At 47.4% G+C, this 21,556-nt stretch overlaps 2 protein-coding genes across 8 annotated transcripts in view; one reads left to right on the top strand and one right to left on the bottom strand.

Annotated features, from left to right (window-relative positions):
• Window positions 1-2,595: 2,595 nt before the first annotated feature.
• On the top strand, window positions 2,596-15,692 carry SLC31A2 (solute carrier family 31 member 2). Of its 2 annotated transcripts, none has more exons than XM_054500892.2 (4): window positions 2,596-2,721; window positions 9,355-9,421; window positions 13,070-13,259; window positions 14,309-15,692. In XM_054500892.2, the coding sequence occupies exons 1-4, from the start codon at window positions 2,716-2,718 to the stop codon at window positions 14,475-14,477; spliced, it is 432 nt and encodes a 143-aa protein (XP_054356867.1). In that variant the 5' UTR covers window positions 2,596-2,715; the 3' UTR covers window positions 14,478-15,692. The 2 variants fall into 2 exon arrangements, with proteins under 2 accessions (XP_054356867.1, XP_054356868.1); XM_054500893.2 differs by lacking the exon at window positions 2,596-2,721 and adding an exon at window positions 12,722-12,976 and having other exon boundaries at window positions 9,363-9,421.
• Window positions 15,693-18,390: 2,698 nt separating this feature from the next.
• Window positions 18,391-21,556, bottom strand: part of FKBP15 (FKBP prolyl isomerase family member 15) — a 61,594-nt gene continuing 58,428 nt past the window's right edge. For 4 of the 6 annotated variants that reach the window (XM_063649804.1, XM_063649805.1, XM_063649807.1 and 1 more), the window contains 2 exons: window positions 21,332-21,428; window positions 18,391-19,026 (listed from right to left, as the gene is read on the bottom strand). In XM_063649804.1, coding sequence (XP_063505874.1) covers window positions 18,949-19,026; window positions 21,332-21,428 — 175 coding nt within the window. In that variant the 3' untranslated portion in view covers window positions 18,391-18,948. Of the gene's footprint in view, window positions 19,027-20,444; window positions 21,429-21,556 lie in introns of those variants that run through there. The other 2 variants (XM_063649808.1, XM_054500896.2) reach the window with 1 other exon arrangement.

Below are 21,556 nucleotides of genomic sequence, written 5' to 3' on the forward strand. Positions count from 1 at the left end.
CATTTGAGGAAAAAAAAAAAAAAAGAACAAAATGCAGTGAGAAAACATACATATTAAAAACCCATTGGTAGTTCCTTCTTGTCCCACAGTAAATTCCTGACTTTAAACACAGCCTCCGGGTTGTTGGTGGCCTGGCTCCTGCTTCCTCCAGCCTTACCAGCACAAGATCCAGTAAACACTTGCCCCCACGACACACACACCCACTGTCTCCACACAGGCCAACCTTGAATGTGCACGCTCCCCCTGTGTCACACACATCAGATCCACAATACTGCTCATGGCATAAATATAAAGTAATAGAGGTATCGTTGGAGAGAAGATGGAAGGCTAGTTGATGGAGTTACAGGGAAAATATGCAAAGGTCCTGGCCATAACATGTTCAACTCCACCCTCAGGCTCACTTACAACTGCAGATCAGCATGTGGAGGGCAGTTGCAGGTCATCCATTCCACCCCTCACTGTACGGATGGGGACATCAGGGTCCCAGAGACGGGTAGTGGCATCCTTGGGGATCACACAGCCTTACCTGCACATAAAGACCCAACATTCTGCAGGAATTACATGTTGTACATGTGGTCTTTTCATGAGCCTCAAGTTCCTCTATTGAACCTCAGAAGTAGAAATGACTGGTTGGATTTCCGCTCTACCAACTGACTACAAATGAGCCCAGGTTAAAGGGTCTCTCAATAATCTTTGTGACACTCAAGGCAGCGCCATCTTCCCTGAGTGGGGATTCTGTCTCAGGGGGTCTAGGTGTGCGATGGAAAGACAACAACAGACTATTGTTCCGTGAAGGAGGGGAGTCATGGGCTGTCAAAACACAGAATCCGGAAAGAATCTCTTGCCATGGACCCAGGCTTGGGTGGCTGTGTTGTGATCTTATGATCTAGGATCCCATGGTTTGCAACAAGCTCTCTGCCTGGGGGACAGGGAAGGAGTGCCTCTGGTGGTACAGAAAGAAATGGGGCATTTTAGGACTCCCTGGCTAAGTGTTGTAACCAAAACATCCATGAGGAAGTTAGAAGTAAGTGTAAAGGTCATCAGATTGTGACAAAGCCAACAAAAACAGTCAAATGAATAAAGCTGTGTTGCAGATTCTTCAATGCAGGTGGGGGGAGTGGGGTGCACCGGAGCCCACTTATGTGAAGGTCAGATTATCTTACTCCTGCTTCCCATGTAAGGCCCAGAGAGGTGAAAAGCTATACACCCTCCCCAGTTCTTGGAACCCAGATGCTTCAGAGATACCCTTAGCCCTTCTCCCCAGTGCTTCCCCATGGCCCAGTAAACCATGACAATAGCAGCTCTCCCTCTCCAGCCCCATCACAGTGCCACGGCCCATGTTCTCTCCCTGAATCTGCTCCAATCCCTGACTGCTCCCAGCCCCCATTAGCTTTCAGACTGAGAATCTTAAAAGCTATGTGGGCCTGGCGAGGTGGCTCACGTCTGTAATCTCAGCACTTTGGGAGGCCGAGGCGGGCAGATTACGAGGTCAGGATTTCAAGACCAGCCTGACCAATATGGTGAAACCCCATCTCTACTAAAAATACAAAAATTAGATGGGTGTGGTGTTGCGCGCCTATAGTCACAGCTACGCGGGAGCCTGAGGCTTGAACCCGGGAGATGGAGGTTGCAGTGAGCCAAGATCGCGCCACTGCACTCCAGCCTGGGCGACAGAGTGAGACTCTATTTCAAAGAAAAGAAAAAAAGCTGTGTGACCCTGAGGATTCCACCATTTACTGAACAAGCTCCCACTGCCAGGTTACATGATAATTTAACATGTATGTTTTCATTTAATCCCTATGACATAGATTTTATTATTATTTTCATTTTACTGACCAGAAAACTGAGGTTCAGAGATGTAAGCTATTTGCCTACGGTCCCAAAGCCAATAGTTGATGCGCATGGATGTGAACTGAGGTCAGCTCCAGGCTCAAGGTCTCTGCTAATACTGCCCTTAGTAAGGTTTCTCTGAAGAGCCTCTTTACTCATAGGCTGATTGGCAAAAGGTTCCTAAATATGCTTAAGAATCAATAACCGTTAAAAATCCCTCATCCTGCAAGAAACTCCCCACCAAAAAACTGGATCAGTGAAATGAATAGGCAATACACAGAAATTGAAGTACCAGTAAGAAAAATAGTTTACTACCCTAGTAATCAAAGAAAAACAAAATTACATGAGTGTATTCCTTTTGGCTTATCAGATTGGAAAAGATTTTTTTAAAAAGAAAAATGTAATTATCTTGTAATGACTACACTAAAAATCTAGGGCATAATTGACTTAATTTACTCCAAATTTGTTGCTATTGTGTCCATAGCACGGACTTTTCCATTTTCAACTCAATATATGTTACGCTTGGGGTAGTTTATTACAATGAGCAATAAACATTCTCATAATCGCCAAGACAAGCCAAGTGCAAAACAGGAAGTGCGAAGACAGAGGGCAGCAGGTGGTCCCTCTCGCTCGAGACTCCGGGAACGCCAAGCCTCAGCCCTTGGGAACCTGGGGCGCGGCGCCTGGGTCCCGGCCAGGGGGCGCGCCCGAGGACGCCGAAGTAGGGCGCGTGTGGGGACCACAACTCCCAGGCGCCCGCGCGCCGCCTCGCCCGGACCACGTGATCCGTGCGGTCAGGGTCGCTATCGCGGCGGCTGAACTGACTCGGAGCGAGGAGACCCGAGCGAGCAGACGCGGCCCTGGCGCCCGCCCCGCGCACTCACCATGGAGGTAAGTGCCGGGCGCCACGGTGAGGAGGGTGGGCGGCTGGGGCGGGGTCTCCTGGAGCTGCCATCTCGGCACCCCGAATCCTCGCTGCCGCTGTCCCGGGGCTAGTGAGGGGTGTGTTGGCAGCATTGCCAACAGCCGGAACAGGGTTGGGGGGACGCGGCAGGTACAGGTTGCGGTGGCTCTGTGGTTTTCCTCTTTATTTGTCCCTCCTGCTGGGAGGCAGTCCGGCTAGGCGAGCAGTTACTGAGCGCCCGCGGTGGCGCGGCTTGAGAGTGGGGGCGCGGTGGCTGAAGACAGCTGGGTCCGGGGTCCCCAGCCCCGGACCTCTGGCCGGCGCCCCAGGGCGGAGGGCAGCGCCTTGGGAGATTCCAGGAAGGCTTCCACGAAAGGGAAACCCCCGGCGCATTTCAGCCGGCAGCCCCGCGCGCACACCGAGGGCATCCCCGGCCCTGCTCTTGTCAAGTTTGTAGCCTGATTCTTCGGAGAACAAAACAGAACCAGCTACTTTCCAGCTTCCCTACACTTTCAGTCAGAAAACAGCGTTTCGGACAAGCTGTTTTTCTTGGTAGGGTTCACCTGGGCTGGAGAGAACGACAGCTTGCAAGACTCGTTCGTCTTTGAAGAAGTCATGTCATTTTCTTCAACCCATGAAGAATGTCATAGAATTTAAGATACAGGAAGCTCAGCCTGAGCAACATAGCTAGACCCCGTCTCTACAAAAATTAGCCACAAGTGGTGGCAGGTGCCTGTAATCCTAGCTACTCGGGAGGCTGAGGCAGGAGGATGAGGAGGATTGCTTGGGCCCAGAAGTTCCAGGCTGCAGTGAGCCATGACCTTCGGCCTGGGCAACAGAACAAGGCGTCCTCAAACAAACAAAAAGCAAAAAAGATATAGGAAGTGTATATAGGCCATTTAGTGAAATGATCAGCCGTCCTTTAAAAAGGGAAATAGATGGAAAGCACTTGCAAAAGTTCCCCAGCCAGTCAGCCTAGCAACTGGGACCTTCATCTCCTTCCCAACCCTTGTTTACAAATAAGGAAGCTTTTCTCAAAGTGTAAGTAACCCCAAATGAAAAAATATAGAAGAAAACAAGTTCCAGGGATTGCTCCCTCCTTCACCACAGCCCCACCCTGAAAAAAGCACAAATCAGTTAAACTGTCAGAGGCCAAGATTCATCCCAAGTAGGAAAACAAGATTGGGGCCCTGCCCCTTGCCTATCTGACCACAAAGCCCTTTAATTGAAAACTGTAGCCCAGATCGCTTCTCTCAAGTCAGGGCGTGCTGATTTCCATCTTTTCCTCTAGCAAAAAGGCAAAAGTAGAAAGGGTTGAGTGACAGGTGAGTCTTCGTCCCTCCGGGGCTTCGGACTCCGTGGGTATTTCCAGCTCTGAACACACCGTACAGTTCATCTTCCCAGCTGTCTCCTGCTTCTCTGGCTTCAGAACCATCCTAGCCAACTGCTCTCTGGCCAGGGCAGGTGTCTCTCAGGCGGCTTGGTCCCTAGCACCCCCAGGGAGCCTCCACTGTACCTCCCTTTCTCTGACCTACAACCTGTTGTAATTATTTGCTCACTTAAATGTCTCCCCCTCATAGACAGGTAGCTCCCTAAGGGCCAAAGACTTGTCCCATTCATCTCTGTATCGCCAGGGTCTGCACAGACCTAGCACAACAAAAAGAAATCTTTCAAATTACTCTTACTGTTCTGTGGGTGTTCAGGTCTATGGCAAAACATGTTTGGGCTGTTTTGGGCTCCTAAGATAACTGGCCCAGGCCCAAGGATGATAGAAGGAAACCAGTTATGGCAACTCCCTGACTGATTAATTAGCCACTAGGGACATTCCATTCATACCATCTGCTTTACCAAATGGACTCAGAGAAGGGGTGATGGGCGTCACCCCTACCTCCACCTGGCAGAGATGGTGCTAGAGGCTTCTGCTGAGGATGAGGCCATCTCCGGTGTAAATGGAGTTTCACAGTATTGTTTGTACCTGTTTGGTTTTGTATATCAATCTTGTGTAAACATTTTGCTGTGTGAACAAATGTTCTTTTTGAAAGCCTAACAGGAGAGATCTCTGAGTAGTAGGACTCAAAATGATTTTTTACTTTCTTTTCGGTACTGTGTCAGCTTTTTACATTGAGCTAGTGCCACTGGGGGTGGGGGGCAAAACCTATTCTTATTTTTAAACTCTTCAACATTTTTTAAAGTCTTCAACATGATTTTCATCATGTTGTGATGTGACCGCCTAGATTTCCATTTTGAGGATCTCATATAATTTACTTGACCAGTCCCTATTGGTTGACAGGAGACCATCATGGTTCCTATGATTTCTCAAAGTGTGACCCCCAACAAACACCTGTCCCAGAAACACCCAGTACACTAAGGTTTGAGAACCAGTACAGGCTTTCCAGAAAGATCTCTGGCTCTGGGTACCTGATTGCTGAGTGACCATGGGGAGATAAATGGGCTTTTATGTACCTTCCTTGTTAATTTAAAGAGGTTAATAATAGTTGGCACCTGCGGAGATGTCACAGGGAGTGACACATAATAAATGGAAGGTGAACATGGTACAGGCACATGCAGGCCCTCAGAAGACACAGAGCTATGTGGCTGTTCTGTCCAATCAGATGCTTTCACATTTCTTTCTCTGTCCTGCAGCTCCACGGTCTCCAGTGAGCCCAGTCCCTGGGTAGGCGCAGGCAGGGGTTGGTGACACAAGTCAGACCCCTTTTGGCACTGAAAGGCATGTTAGCTGAGTGCAGGGAGTAGAACAGCCAGGTTAGTCCCACGTCTGTACCAAACCCCAGGCTGCAGCGTCCAAATCTGAGAGGAGATGCATAGATGTGGTGCCCCATCCAACCCGGAAACAGAGGAACACTCACTGTTGCTGTTGTTGTTGTTTTGAGACAGAGTCTTATTCTATTACTCAGGCTGGAGTGCAGTGGCATGATCTTGGCTCACTGCAGCCTCCACCTCCCAGGCTCAAGTGATCCTCCCACCTCAGCACCTCCCAAGTAGCTGGGACTACAGGCACATGCCACCACGCCCAACTAATTTTTGTATTTTTTTGTAGAGACAGGGTTTTGCCATGTTGCCTAGGCTAGCACTTTTTTCTTTTACAAGGTTTCAGGAAAAGAGTAGATAGAGCTCAAGATGGGAGCCTGTGAAAGTGAGGCCAAACCAAGGGAAAGGGTTCCTAGAGTCCTGTCCTCATCTTACAGACGAGGAGACTGAGGTCCACAGGGGGCTTTCTGTGTGTCAGCAGCTCAAGGCCACGCAGCTGGTTCCTGGCAGAGCTGGGAGGCAGATCCAGGCAGTGCAGCTTTAGAGATGGTGTCCCTAACCACTAGCCTTGCTGCCTCTCTTCAAACTGCAACAAAGTGAACTGAGCCTCAGAATCTCCTGAAGGGGGCTGGTTAAAATCTGTTGTCCTTGTCTCCTGTGGCTCTGACCCTGGACTCTGATTTAGGGGCCTGAGGAGGCCCAGGAATCTGTACTTTTAATAAGGCCCTGGAGTCTAAGCAGCTGCTGCTGTCCCTCTACACTAAGCCGCTTGCCAGTGTGGAGCTCATGATTGGCCTGTGGTTTCCCAGTGATTCACCCAGGACTGACTCTGCCTCTGTGGATCCGGCTATAACAGCATTGTCATCCACACCTGTGATCTGCTCCAGTGTCCTCCCTCCCACCCTATCCTCTTTGCCTTTTCATCCTGTTGTCCGCTGTCGTCCCTGGGCTCTGGTCTTACTCTCTCATCCCCAGATTGGTCCTTGTTTGTTTCCTTTATTTAAGGTGCACTGTTTATCTTTCTCAGGAAATATGGGCCAGCTACTGGCTGAACATCCTTTGGGGGCTAAGCATGACTACCCTAATTGCACAGAGGCTTTTTCTCATACATTCCTTCCTCTCCCCAATTTCTTCCCATATTTTGTTCCAAAGTGGCCATATCAGCTTCTTCTGCTGTTTGCGTATCTTCCTGAAATGTTAAAACAACCGAAAGACAGCACAGCCCTCATCTCTGTCTAGTATTGCACAAGAAAGTGGGCTCTTCTCTGTGCTGTAGCATCTGTTTTCCTCTTGCCAAATGAGGGCCTGGTAAGAAGACCCAGGATCCAGTCCTGATGCTGCCACCAACTCACAGTGTGACCCTGGGCATGTCACAACTGCCCCTTGGACTTCCGGTGCTGCCCTGAGAAGGTGCATTGAGAGCAGTTAGGAGCACAGAATCTGAAGCCAGCCCACCCAGGCAAAATTCTAGCTAGCAACTTGGCAAGTTACTTAAATTCTGTCTGCCTTAGTAGTCTCATCTATGAAATGGAGCTAAGAATAATAATTCCCCTCTTGAATTAAGTGAGTTAAGACATATAACGTTTTTAGAAGAGTGTCTGGCACAGAATAATCAGTAAGTGTCATTTCCCTCCCAGTATGAAAAAAGAGGGTTGCTCTAAATTAGCACTTCCTAGAGTATAGTCGATGCGATTCTTTCCCACAGGGCACTCAACAAGAGAAAAAGGGGAGGAGAGAGTTCTAGGTACAGGCTTCTGGCAGTGCAGAAAGCTGTTAAACCTTATTTTGTCCAATTCCAGTCTCTCCCAAACTCCTTTGACCATAGAATCCATTTTTTCCAGTACCTCCTAGCATCCTGTGCTTCTCCCATGGAACACTTCTGAGAAACACCCCTCTAGCTTTGACATGTATGGGAAAAAAGGCACTGGGGTTATTGAGCCCTTACTGTGTGTCACTTTGTGTGGATGGCTTTGCAGAGTTTTCCCCCAGCTCCCCTCAGAGGAAACTGAGGCCAGAGAGAGGCCCTGGTTAACAAATCTGTTTTGTTCCAAATCCTGGACTCAGTCTACTATTCTTTACTATCTCCTTTGGTCCTAACTATTGAGAGGGGGAGGACTGGAGACTACTAGAACACGCAAGGCCTGTGGTTTAGGGCTGTCATCTGCAAGCAGAAGTTTGTGGCTCTGGTTTCCGGGAGGCTACGGGACACCCACATGGCACAGCTTCCTAACAAAATGGCAGCTAATCAAATCTGCCTACCCTTCCACCCCCACACTGATGTTTGCCTCCGCCGGAACTCCTTTTCTGTAAGAACTGATGGCCCCCACAGCCTTCACAAGAACCCACAGTCTCACTCTGTATCTTCCTCCCTTGAACACAAACTGACAGTAACCCGCTTCTAAGGAAGTCAGGCAAATCCTTTTCCCTCTTCGTACTCATTTTCCTCACCTGGAAATGAGATGTGGTGGAGAGGGACTCAAGTTGGGCCAGATCAGCATTTTTCAAACTGAGTTTCAGCAGAGCTCAGATTTCTCTCCCCTCTCCATCCTGAGCCCCGTGTTTTATATAATGGAATTAGAAGAAAGATTTAAATTGGCTAGTGTTCCCTGGCGAAGAAAGCTGAAAGCCATGGGACTAAAAACTCTGAGGATACCTCTAGTGCTGAGATTCAAGGATTCTAATATTTGGCCATTGTCTTAGAAGGCTAAGGCTTCCACTAGCTGATTACAACTCAGCCAGGATCTCCTTAGCTGGGTAACACTGACAAGAGTTTGCAGAACTGCTTGTGCTAGCTGAGGGCTTACCTGGGGACCAGAGGGGGCCTTCACTTCCCTGAGAGGGTGAACTAACTGATAGATCTGTTGGGCCCTCATCTTTCCAGTCATTAAGCCTGGTGTGGGCGTCTAAACTCACCATCCAGCTCCCACCGTACCCTCCTTTCTTGGAGACGGGGAGGAAGCACCGTGTCCTGGAATGTCCAGGGCTTTGGAATCCACCTAGACTCAGGTTTGAATCCCAGCTCTGGCAACTTACTAGCTTTGTGACCACCATCTCTAAGTCTAGTTTCCCTAACTTTCCTTCCTGTAAAATGGACCTAATTGTCCCTGTCACACAGAGGACTGTTGTGACAATGAAATGAGATGATGTAGAAAAAGCCCTTGATGCCACCCTGAACATGAGGTGGAGCAAGCAGCCTCTGAAAAGGCATCTGACAGGCACTGCATGGTCACTGGTTTTACTTGCAGTCTTTCCTGTAAGGCTGTGAACTCACCAAGGTCAGGTCAGAGACATTAACCTACTTCCATAATGCTAGGCACACAAACTGGGCTCAGCAAATGTATAGGGAATGAGTGGACAGATGTGGAGTACAGTGAAGACAGCTGCCTCTGGGCCCCTCCATGATAAACACTGTGGGATCTGTCTAGACTGAACAGGACAAAGAGGACTCCAGGCTCCCATCACACGGGAGCCTGTTCTGGAGCTACAGCAGAATGGCTGGGGTCCCGGGGGGTAAGAAGAGGCAGTTGCACTTGGAAGGCATGGAGGGGACATCCCCACATAGTCTGAGGACACTGTCACATCCTGAGCCAGTTGGTCCAGTGAGGATGGGCACTCCCACACCTCTATTCTCATATGGAGCAGGGCCAGCTCAATTATAGCTCTGCTGCTGACCCTCTTGGGCAAGTCTCAGCTCTTTATGGCCTCAATTGGCCCTGATGACTTCTGATGGCCCTTCCAGCACTTCCAGTGACCCCATTTTTGGGGGCTCCCAGAGGAGGTGCTGGAGAGCATTAAGGACCGTAACTTCCACTGCCCTGCGCCCCTATAATGCAGATTCCCTTCTCTTTCAGATGCATTTCATCTTCTCAGATACGGCAGTGCTTCTGTTTGATTTCTGGAGTGTCCACAGTCCTGCTGGTAAGAATTGGGGACCTCAAACTTGTAGCTTGGAAGGCCTTGTAGCACTAGGCAAGGGAGAATCTGGGTTCTCTTGATTCTCTGTGGGCATTTAAGTGAGGCTGATTCCTCTGGCATAAACACTGAGCAGGAACTTCACATTTATAATTCCATTTGTAACCACTCCCCTTCAGATCGCAAAGGGCTCCATTATCTTACTGATCCTCACAAAGGCCGAGAGGCAGGGAGGCAGCTTTTCCCTCTGTTACAGGGCAAGAAACTAAAGCTCAGAGACAGGAAGAGAGACTCATGCAGGGTCACACAGTAAGTACGCATCAGAGCCACAACTAGATCAAGGCCTCTGGGTGCCACCTGGCACCTCCCTTATCCAGCGTTCATTGTTCTGCACCAGTTCAGAAGCCCACAGCAGCTGCTGGAGATGAGACACCAATTTGAAAGGGAAGAATATTCCTTTGATTTGAAAAGGCAGAGTTTGTCACTAATTCATGAAGAAGTTATTTTTCAACTTAAATAACTGCATCTTAAAAAGAGACTGGAAACAGCCCAAATGCCCATTATTGTGGGTGCAGATTAAATAAATTATGGTCATCCCTACAATAGGTTACCATTTCTTGTTATCTATTGCTGAATAAACAGTGGCTTAAAACAAGTCATTTTATCATTCTCTGTCAAGGCTCTATGAGTTGACTGGACCCAGGTGAGTGGTCCTCACTGAAGGTCTCTCATGCAGTATAGTCAGACAGTGGCTGGAAGTAGGGTCATTTGGAAGAGTTCCTCACTCTCATGCCAAGTGGCTGATACTGGTTGTTAGCTAGGACCTCAGCTGGAGTTGTTGGCTGAACACCTACATGTGGCATCTCCTATGGCCTGGGCTTCCTCGTGGCAGAGTGGCTAGATCCAAGATTGAGTGTCGCAAGAGAACAAGGTAGAAGTATGTGGGATTTTCAAGACCTAGCCTTGGAAATCAGATAGCATTACTTCCACCTTTATTGGCTGAAGCAGTCACGAAGTTCTTCCTAGGCTAAAGGAGATGGAACAAACATGGACCCCACCGCTTGATGGCAGGAGTGCTGACATCATAAGAAGGGGATGTGGGGTGGAATATATGGGAGTGGCTGTCTTTGGAAAATATAATCTATCACAGATACGATGAAGCCACTGGGGAAAAGGTAAATCTGTGTGAACTGAGGTAAAACTGGATGATAAAGTCAAATGCAAAACAGTATGTGTAGATAGGATGCTGTCATTTGGACAAACAGAGGCTGATATATACATTGAGTAACAGAGGTTGCTCTGGGGAGGAGAATTGGGGTGAAGGGAGATTGGGGTGGGAAGAAAACTGATTTTTCTCTTTTTTTGAAATGGAGTCTCTGTCGCCCATGCTGGAATGCAGTGGCGCGATCTTGGCTCACTGCAACCTCCACCTCCCAGGTTCAAGCAATTCTCTTGCCTCAGCCTTCCGAGTAGCTGGGACTACAGGCAGGCACCACAATGCCCAGCTAATTTTTCTGTATTTTTAGTACAGACAGGGTTTCACCATGTTGGCCAGGCTGGTCTCAAACTCCTGACCTCAAGCGATCCACCCGTCTCGACCTCCCAAAGTGCTGGGATTACAGGCATGAGCTACCACACCTGGCCTGAATTTTCATTGTATTCTTTTTTGCACTGTTTGAAGTTTCACCATGTACATGAAATTACCTATAATTTTATGTTTTAAAAACCTGCGTCTGTCAGATGATTTCCTCCTGGGAGCCTGTGGGAAAAAAACCCAACTGTTTTTCCTTTTCTTACGCTCATCACACTTCTGTGACCAGATGTGTAGGCTTTCCCTCAGTGACAACTTTTCTGATACCAGCTGGGTGTCCTACAACTCAGTTCAAATCTGACACTAACCAGTTAGTGCAGATCCTACAGGTTAAGGGCACAGTCCCACAAGGCTGCGCCCTGCTTCAGGCACCAATCACAAGTCACAGCTTGTCTCCTGTACTTCTGGCCAACTTTGGGGTCAATTATTTGATAGAATGGTTCACAACATTCAAGGAAACACTTAAAAAGAGTACAAATGGGCCAGGTGCGGTGGCTCATGCCTGTAATCCCATCACTTTGGGAGGCTGAAGCGAGTGGATCACCTGAGGTTAGGAGTTCAAGACCAGCCTGACCAACATGGTGAAACCCCGTCTCTACTAAAAATACAAAAAAATTAGCCAGGCGTGGTGGGGGGTGCCTGTAATCCCAGCTACTTGGGAGGCTGAGGCAAGAGAATTGCTTGAACCCAGGAGGTGGAGGTTGCAGTGAGCCAAGACTGCGCCACTGCACTCCAGCCTGGGCAACAGAGCGAGACTCCATCTAAAAAAAAAGTACAATGAGTAGCTGGGTGGAAAAGATGCATGGGGCAAAGCATGTAGGAAGGGGTTCAGAGCCTCCAGGCCCTCCCTGGGCTTGCCACCTTCCAGGTACCCTCATGTGTTCAGCAGCTGGAAGCTTTTCAAATCCTGTCCTTTTAAAAAAATTATTCATATATAATAGTTGTACATGTTTTGGGGTACATGTGATATTTTGATACCTATATACAATATGTAATGATCAAATCAGGGTAACTGGGGTGTTTATCACCTCAAACATTTATCTTTGTGTTGGGAACATTACAATTCTATTTTGAAATATACAATAAATTATGGTTAACTATAATTTCCCTACTGTACTGTCGAATACAACAACTTATTCCTTCTATGTAAACCACATTCTTTTGGGTTTCTATGGCGTCTTCATATAGAGGCATGATTGATGACCTCATTGGCCACTGGTGATCAATTCAACCTTCAGTCCCTGTCTCCTTCCAGAGGTAGGGAGTGGGGCTGAAAGTGCCAACCTCCAAGCACAAGGTTGGCTCCCCTGGCAACCAGCCCCCATCCAGGAGCCTCAGGCATCAATCATCTCATTAGCATATAAAAAGACACCACTTCAGAGTTTCCAAGGGTTCTAGAAGTCGTGTGCCAGGAAACCAGGGCAGAAACAGGATATATATCTCTTATTATGTCACAGAGTCCAGTAAAATACTTTAGCTGGACCACTTATTATCCCTCTTAGTGAAACAAAAGTAGTAATTAACAGTTAATTTTACACAGCAGCTCTAATAAGCACTTGATAGTTTGTGTAAAATAATTTATTGGGTTTTTCCCCTATTATAAAAGTAATATATATAAAAGAAACCTTAGAAAGTTAGGCAAGAACATAAAAACCACCTGTATCCTACTTTGCTGAGATAACTATTAGTCTTGTGTTGTTTATCTTTCCTTCCAGACATTTTTTGCATACTTACATATAAACAGGACCTTGCAGTACTCATCACTGAACAAGAAGTCGCGACAGATTTGTGCAGCCTGCCAGGGGAGAGGGTGGGGTGATGGTACATGGCTCCTTCACCCTCAGCCCCTGGATTTTTCAGGTGGCTTCTCTTCCTGATCTCAAAGCCACACTCCGGCTAAGAAAGGTCTGGTGAAGACAGTGAAGAAGTTTGGAGCTCAGCAAGGGTGGGGAAGAAGATGCAGGAGAGAGGTGGATGGAGTGGATTCCATGAACAGGTGGAGGTGCTGGAAGGGAAACAGTGCTGGCCTGGCCAGGTCTCCACAACTCTGCCTCCTTTGACAGGCATGGCCCTTTCGGTGTTGGTGCTCCTGCTTCTGGCTGTACTGTATGAAGGCATCAAGGTTGGCAAAGCCAAGCTGCTCAACCAGGTGCTGGTGAACCTGCCCACCTCCATCAGCCAGCAGACCATCACAGAGACAGACGGGGACTCTGCAGGTTCAGATTCATTCCCTGTTGGCAGAACCCACCACAGGTACAGGCAGTGGGTATGGGAAAGGGGCAGAGGCCTCACATTCACCCTGAGAGACAGGCTGGCCCAGACAGCATTAGCCCCACTTCACAGAGAGGACAGCAAGGCCCAGGGAAGGACCAGGACTTGCCAAAGTGGCTACACATAGCCAGGTGAACTAGAGCTCATGTCTCCTGATGCCCAGGCCAAAGCACTCTCTGTGAACAGCCATTTGAGAGGCTCAGAAGGCTTTCTTTAGGGAACTGTGATCTTCAGATGCAAGCCCCTATCTAGCAACTGGGGTGGCCACCCACCCTCCCCCAAATCTCACCAGTTCCATGGGTCACTAGGCTCCCATATCCAGGAGGGGATCTGCAGCTGTCTTGAAGCAATGTATCCCATGTGGTGGGAAGAGGATGACAAGCTCTCCTCTCCTCCCTTCCCACTCAAATCAGGCAACCATTTAGGGTCCCTATTCTGCCCTCTGTCCAGCCCCAGCCTCACCTGTGCTTAATAAGCCTGCCCGCTCCATCACTAGCCACCCTACATGGGTGTCTTAGATCTTCACAACTGCACTGCAAGGGAAGTATTCTCATTCCTATTTTACTGATAAGGAATCTTACATTCAGAGAGGTTAAGACATTTGTCTAGGCCACTTTTAGTTAGTGGCAGGTCTAGGAACTGATAATGTCACCTAAGACCATGCTTTTTCTTTCCATTGTCATACTGCCTCCCAAAGTAGATTCAGGGGGGAAATATGCCTTACTGATGATTTTCTCTTATTCCTTATCAGAAAGACAGATTATAGATACTCTCATTTTCCCCCTTGCCTAAGATGCCAAGAAGCTCGGAACCAAATGTAGTGAAGATATGTCTCTTTAAAAAGAAATCTCTTGAGTTTTTTCTGGGGGTAGGGGTAGGGGGGACAGAAAGAAATCTCTCCTGGGTTAAGCATACAAGTTATAAATAATCGGGTCACGTAACTCAACAGCTTTCTACTCCCTGATATCAACTCCCAGCTTCCTCATTACCAGCTCATTACCAGGATTAACTTGCTTCTCCTTTTTATCTAGGTGGTATTTGTGTCACTTTGGCCAGTCTCTAATCCATGTCATCCAGGTGGTCATCGGCTACTTCATCATGCTGGCTGTAATGTCCTACAACACCTGGATTTTCCTTGGTGTGGTCTTGGGCTCTGCTGTGGGCTACTACCTAGCTTACCCACTTCTCAGCACAGCTTAGCTGGTGAGGAATGTGCAGGCACTGAAGCTGGAGGGACACGGGGCCCCCTCTTCCAGACACTATACTTCCAACTGCCCTTTCTTCTGATGGCTATTCCTCCACCTTATTCCCAGCCCCTGGAAACTTTGAGCTGAAGCCAGCACTTGCTCCCTGGAGTTCGGAGGCCATTGCAGCAACCTTCCTTCTCAGCCAGCCTGCATAAGGCCCAGGCATGGTCTTGTGTCTTAAGACGGCTGCTGTGACCAAAGGGAGAATGGAGAGAACAGGGATGGCAGGGTTACTGAGCCCATGACAATGCATCTCTGTGACTCAAACCAGGAATTTCCAAAGATTTCAAGCCAGGGAGAAGGGTTCTTGGTGATGCGGGGCATGGAACCTGGACACCCTCAGCTCTCCTGCTTTGTGCCTTATCTACAGGAGCATCACCCATTGGACTTTCTGACCTCTTCTGTCTTTGAGGGACAGAGACCAAGCTAGATCCTTTTTCTCACCTTTCTGCCTTTGGAACACATGAAGATCATCTCTTCTATGGATCATGTTGACAAACTAAGATTTTTTTTATTTTTCCCATTGAACCCCTAGTTGGCAATTTTGCACATTCATACAAAAAATTTTTTAATGAAATGATTTCATTTTATTCATGATGGATGGCAGCAACTGCTGAGACCTATTTCCCTTTTTTGGGGGGAGAATAAGTGACAGCTGATTAAAGGCAGAGACACAGGACTGCTTTCAGGCTCCTGGTTTATTCTCTGATAGACTGAGCTCCTTCTAGCAGAAGGCATTGCCTGCAGGAAGAAGATCATCTGATGGCTGTGGGTGTCTGGGAAGCTCTTCATGGCCTTAATGGCCTCCTTTATCCTCATCTTTCTTCTATGCAAAACAAAAAACTGCATCTAATAATGTTCAATACTTAATGTTCTCTATTTATTACTTACTGCTTACTTGTAATGATCTGGTGGGGAAACATGATTCATTCACTTAAAATACTGATTAAGCCATGGCAGGTACTGACTGAAGATGCAATCCAACCAAAGCCATTACATTTTTTAAGTTAGATGGGACTCTCTGGATAGTTGAACCTCTTCACTTTATAAAAAAGGAAAGAGAGAAAATCACTGCTGTATACTAAATACCTCACAGACTAGATGAAAAGATGGTTGTAAGCTTTGGGAATTAAAAACAAATACATTTTAGTAAATATATATTTTTAAATAGTCTATGACTGTTCTTTTCTCCTAATTGCAACAGAAAGCACATGAACCCTTATAACAACTACAAGGGCTGAGTGGGGCTAATAGAGCTGGTAGTGCCCTTTATAAGCCTGAGGACAGAGTCCATCCATCTGCTACAAAGACAACTCTGCTCAGGGAAACCCATCCCTGAAATGCTGCACCCAGGTAGACACCCCAGAATGCCAACTGAGGCAAGTCATTCTTCATTCATAAAACAAGTATTAATTGAGTACATGCTATAAGAAAAGTAACTGTCACACGGACTTTAAGCACCTGTGTTGGCACAATTATTTAGCATCTTCTCTCCCTGCGGGCAGAAGCAAATATAATAGCCACTAGTTAATTTATAATAAGAAATAACTGCCCTAGAGAGTAGAGTATGTCACACCTTTAGGACTGATCAGGGCATTCCCCCATGTTTGTAGGGAACTGGAAAGCTGCCTGGTGTCTCAATAAGTTTAAGATTTTGTAGAGCAGGTGTGTTCTCGCTGATGGAGTGTCAACTGTCCATCTCTTAAGTCCTGACCAGCTAATGCTCGCTCCCCTGTGGTATGCGGAGATGGGCATCTCCATGGATAATTGGCAAACTCTTCAGTTTGACAGTCTCTTTAAATGTGGTTAGACACTTGTGTAGAGGACTTAATTTTTTTCTTTTTTTTTTTTTTTAAAGAATCTATGCTTTAGAGGCTGGGTGTGGTGGCTTACACCTGTAATCCCAACACTTGGGAGGGCGAGGCAGGAGGATCACTTGAGGCCAGGAGTTCAAGACCAGCCTGGCCAACACGGTGAAACCCCATCTCTATCAGAAACACAAACGTTAGCTAGGCGTGATGGCAGGCACCTGTAATCCCAGCTACTCAGGAGGCTGAGGCAGGAGAATCACTTGAACCTGGGAGCTGGAGATTGCAGCAGTGAGCCGAGATCGTGCCACTGCACTCCAGCCTGGGTAACAGACCAAGACTCCATCTCAAAAAAAAAAAAAAAAAAATCTATGCTTTAGAAACAGTGATTATATGGGTAGACCTAGTAGGCAATCCATTGCTTCACTCTTCAGAGCCCAGTCACAAAAGGTGATGTTTTTCCTAAATTCCTAATTAAAAATTTTTTTTTAATTTAACAACTATCTGGCTGGGCGCGGTGGCTCACGCCTGTAATCCCAGCACTTTGGGAGGCGGAGGCGGGCGGATCATGAGGTCAGGAGATCGAGACCATCCTGGCTAACACGGTGAAACCCCATCTCTACTAAAAATACAAAAAATTAGCCGGGCATAGGGGTGGGCACCTGTAATCCCAGCTACTCAGGAGGCTGAAGCAGGAGAATGGCGTGAACCCAGCGGGGCGGAGCTTGCAGGGAGCCGAGATGGTGCCACTGCACTCCAGCCTGGGCGACAGAGCAAGACTCCGACTCAAAAACAAACAAACAAATATATAGTGCTTATTCTGTATCAGGCAGTCTTCTAAGCACTTGCAAAAATTAACTCATTTAATCTTCATGACAAGGCAGAAACTATTTCTGTCCTCATCTTAGAAATGAGAAGCTCAGGCACAGAGAAGTTAAGTCACTAGTTAATAAGTGGCAGAGCCAGGATTCAGAGCCAGGCAGCCTGACCCCAAGTCCATTTCTTCATCAAGTCAGATGAGGGGGCCAAGGCTGAAAAGGTAAGTAACTTGGCTAACACCACACAGCACCGAGTGGAACAGGGATGTGAACGCAGATCATGCTCTTTCTATTTTACCATTAATGGTGGAAATTCTGTTTCAGAAGATCTAAGGTGGAGCCCAGAAGCCTGTTTCTAAAAGCATCACCGCCCCTTCCCCCAACCAGTGACAGTCAGGCTGTGCTGGCCAAGAGCCCAGGCTCTGGAATCAGATGGCCAGGATTTGAATTCTTGTGCTGAGGCTTCCTAGATATGTAACTTTGGGCAAATTACTTTACCTCTCTAAGTCTCAATTTTCTCCTCTATAAAACGGTGATAACACTGTCTCCTGCAGTGGTTGCTAGAGATAAGCCAGTCTGTGTAAAGTGCCAAACAGCACTGCCTTTTGTTAAGCAACAAAGAAATAATTAGTTCTCACTGCCTCCCAGGCCCGCACACTGGAGACATATCCAAAGCCTGCAAGGATGATGCCAGGCCAGATGAAGTGGAATTTTGAGTCCTAGCTTTTAAAACATTTAAAATCAAGAAACATTTTTATTAAAATTATTCTGTTTTTTTAAAGACTGATTGCATAATCTTTGGAAGATCCTGGAATCAAGAAAATGACAAGTATTTTCTCACTACTGTTCTCTGCCTTAGTCCTGGTCCCGTGAGTTCTAAGGGAATGGAAGCTGCTCTCAAAGTGAAGAATCCCTCAGGTGCCATGAACAATGGAAAGAAGGGACCCTCTCACCTTCTTTGCATGGCTTCCTAGACTGCAGGACTAAGCCTGCAGGAGCAAGAGGATGACTGGACTAGTCCTCACAGAACCATCATGCCCCAGGGATGGGCTAGGACTACAGTGGTGACTTTCTTTGAAAGCCTAAAAGTTCCAGGGTTAGGTACCAAAGGGAGTAAATATGCCACAACGTTTTGTGCACGTTAACTGACCCAGATCTGTAAGACTCCTACCCTTAGATTCCCAAAAAGGAGCACAGACAGTCCTTGGAACCAAACTCAATTTTTCTCCAAGGGCTTGAGTCAAGTTTCATTATAGACATTTATTTTAGTTTTATTTTCAAAGTCATTGACCTCTTGTATCAGATTTAAGGCAGAGAAGAAGATACATGTCCCAGGACTACAGGCCAGGCTGTTAACTGCACCGGGATTTAGATGGTATAATCTCCCTTAGTTCTACCAGGGAGACCTCAGCCCAGGTCTTGTTGCCGGGGCACAGTTGAGCACTGGATTCAGGTAGAGGAGGGCTCCCAGGTCAGTCTGAGAGTTAATGAAGAGATTAAAAAGTCTGGCAAAGGACAGGACTCTTACAGGTGACTGGCTGGAGGGGAACCTACCAGTCCTTCTTCCAACTTGCTGCTGAAAACCCAGTGTTCTTTAAGACAGGGTTATGATCCTCTTCACCAGGTCTGGCGGGGGTGGGGCTCAGAAGGTGGCCAACCCACCCTCTGAGCCCAAATATTGTTCCCAGAATGCTCACCTTGACCTCACCCTGTGGCTCGCCTAGACCCAGGGTTGGCTGTGCAAAATCATGCTTAGGGAAGGGTTGCAGAGAAACCTTTGCACCAGTTTCCTGGGTCTTCATCCCAGCCAGTCAATGTCATCGTCATCATCATCATCTCCAAAAAGGGGTGTTGGGGGCGGGCGTCCCTTCATGCTCTGATAAAACAGGAAAGAGCAGTCAGTCCTCACTTGTGCCTGCACCACTGGACTTTCCACCTGTGAGTGGAAGCAATCCAACTTCTGTTCCCAGCTCTGGGTCGGAAAGGAGGTTGTACTGACAGGGCCAACTCTGAGGCCAGCAAACCTAGGCTTCCAGATAAAGCTGAGACAAGCAGGCAGAGAAGGGAGGCAATCTTTCAACAGAGACAAAAGACGAACTTTGTTTGGCTAATCTCATCATTTATTTATGATGCACATGTATTGATTTGACAGATTTTCCTCTCATGCAGTAACTTACACATTTTGTGTGGAGAAAGAAGGGTCAAAGAGGAAATACTGGAGCAGGAGAAAGAAACAGAAGCAAAGCAGCCCTGAGAGAGCGAGAGTAAGTGGGAAGAAGGGAGGTTGGGAAGAAGACAACCACATATGGAAAAACACTGTTGTTGTGGCCTAAGGTGGCCTGACTGGCTCTGGGTGTGATCCCATCATTTGAAAAAGAGTTTAATTTGGAGGCTTGGCCAACTGGAGAATCCTAAGAGGTGAAGAACACGGGGCCACAGCCTCCCACACCTCTAGCCTAACTGGCACCACCCTTGCTCCTTCCAGCTAAGGTAGTGGGAGTGAAAGGGACTGATGGGCCATGAGAGACCCACTCTTTTCACAACTTGAGCTCCCGGCCTTTCTCCTCTGGATTGGCAAGGGAACAGCACCTACCCGGCTAGCAGGGATTGATGCCAGAGACAGGCACAAACTGAATAGTCTCTACTAAGGCATTCTCTGCTCTGGTGAGCAACTGCCAACCAGAATCCATCTTCACAGGGCCAGGCAAAAGGGAAGGCAGCGTGATGTGTATACAAGTCTCTGGGCTAATCCCATGTCACTACCAATTAACCAGACCTCGTACTTCTCTCTGGACATCAATGACGTGATCTCTAACTCTGACAGTACAGGATTTTCAAGTGTGGCTCACAGCTTCTGTTTTGTCCTGACTAAAGTTCTGGCTCTACATTTACTAGCTATATAAGCTTAGTTAAATTATTTAATCTTCCTGAGCCTCAGCCCTCTGATATATAAAATGGGATAAAAGTACCTACCTCATTGGATTAGTAGATTAAATGACAACATTTGTGAAGTCGTTTTCAGAGTACCCAAGAAATATATGTTAACTTGACAGTATTGGTACTAATACCAATAATATGCTCACTAATTAAAAGCTTCCAACTATATTTAGGGCAGTCACTTAGAATATACTCAACTGGGTTTTTTCCTTTTTTTTAGGGCAGAATTGGTATTCTCGATTCTCAAATGAAAATTTAACTCTTGAGAAGAAAGGCTAATGGAAGGAACTGGTACATTCCCCAGAGGAACACAGGCAAGAGGGAAGGGCTCTGATACATACAAGCTGGAGCATAGATCCATCACAGCTCTCTGCTCAAGGTTTTGGCAAAAGGCAAAATCCACTCTGGCTGATACATGAGGGGACAAAATTTGCCCCATTCACCCTCATATTTCTGTCCTTTGGATGGACTGAGCCTGAAGCCCGCCTGTGTTCTCCATATGCATTTCAGAGCAGTCAAAATGGCCTAGGGACAGCCAGAACGGTTGTAACCTAGCACAGTGGGGAACAGCAGATGCGAGAACCGGGGTTCTAATTCAGTCCCTATCAGTGCCCTCCTCGCGTGGCCTTCACTCTTGTTCTATGAAGCTATGCTATTCATACTGAACCCATCTTGTGCCCAGGGATATTGTGATGACAAAACAAGGCAGCAGGAAAGCAGGCTGAGTAAGTGGAAAATGCTCAGGAACAGGAGGTCTTTACAGGATCCTGGGGATTAGTCCCAGCTTTGCCATTAACTCACTCTGTGGCTTTGGGTAAATCATCATTTTGAGCCTCAGGTTTTTTATCTATGAATAAGGATGCCAGGCAAGATGATCTTCAAAGTCCTTTCCAATTCTAAAATATAAATAATATCCTAGCAGATTTGGGGAAAACTAAGGCTTCAGCATTCCAATGTGGGACTAAGCAGCTCAGCTTTCTTCCTCTGAGGGGACTAATTCCTGCATGGACAGAGACTATGATTCTTTCTCAAAAGTAAAGTGGTAAAGTGGTTATGTGACCATCCCCTACTCTGCTTACAGAACTGTACCCTCCCAGCCCAGCCCCAAGCCTGCTCCCACAGGGCCCTGCACACAGAGTCCAGGGAGTGGGCCACCAACAGGCTCCATTTCTCTTCTCAGAGCCAGTAGGGAAGAGCCCCCAGGTGGGTGTGTGAGGACTTGACAGTGCCTGGGATTTCCTTACCACCTCGTCTTCATCCTCCTCCTCAGGCTGTGCTTTGGGCCTCAGAGCTTTCAGAGTTGCCCCTTTAAACAGTTCATCCTCTTCATCCCCAGAGAGACTGAAGGAAAATCAAGTCATAGAAAATGTTATTGTTCCTGCTCCGGGTCACAGTACCCACCACCTACAAGGGTCGCTGGCCCTTGGGTAAGAATGCAACAGCGTTGGTCACTGCTCAGGAATTCCTCC

Source organism: Pongo pygmaeus, chromosome 13 (genome assembly GCF_028885625.2).
Source record: "Pongo pygmaeus isolate AG05252 chromosome 13, NHGRI_mPonPyg2-v2.0_pri, whole genome shotgun sequence".
NCBI lineage: Eukaryota > Metazoa > Chordata > Mammalia > Primates > Hominidae > Pongo > Pongo pygmaeus.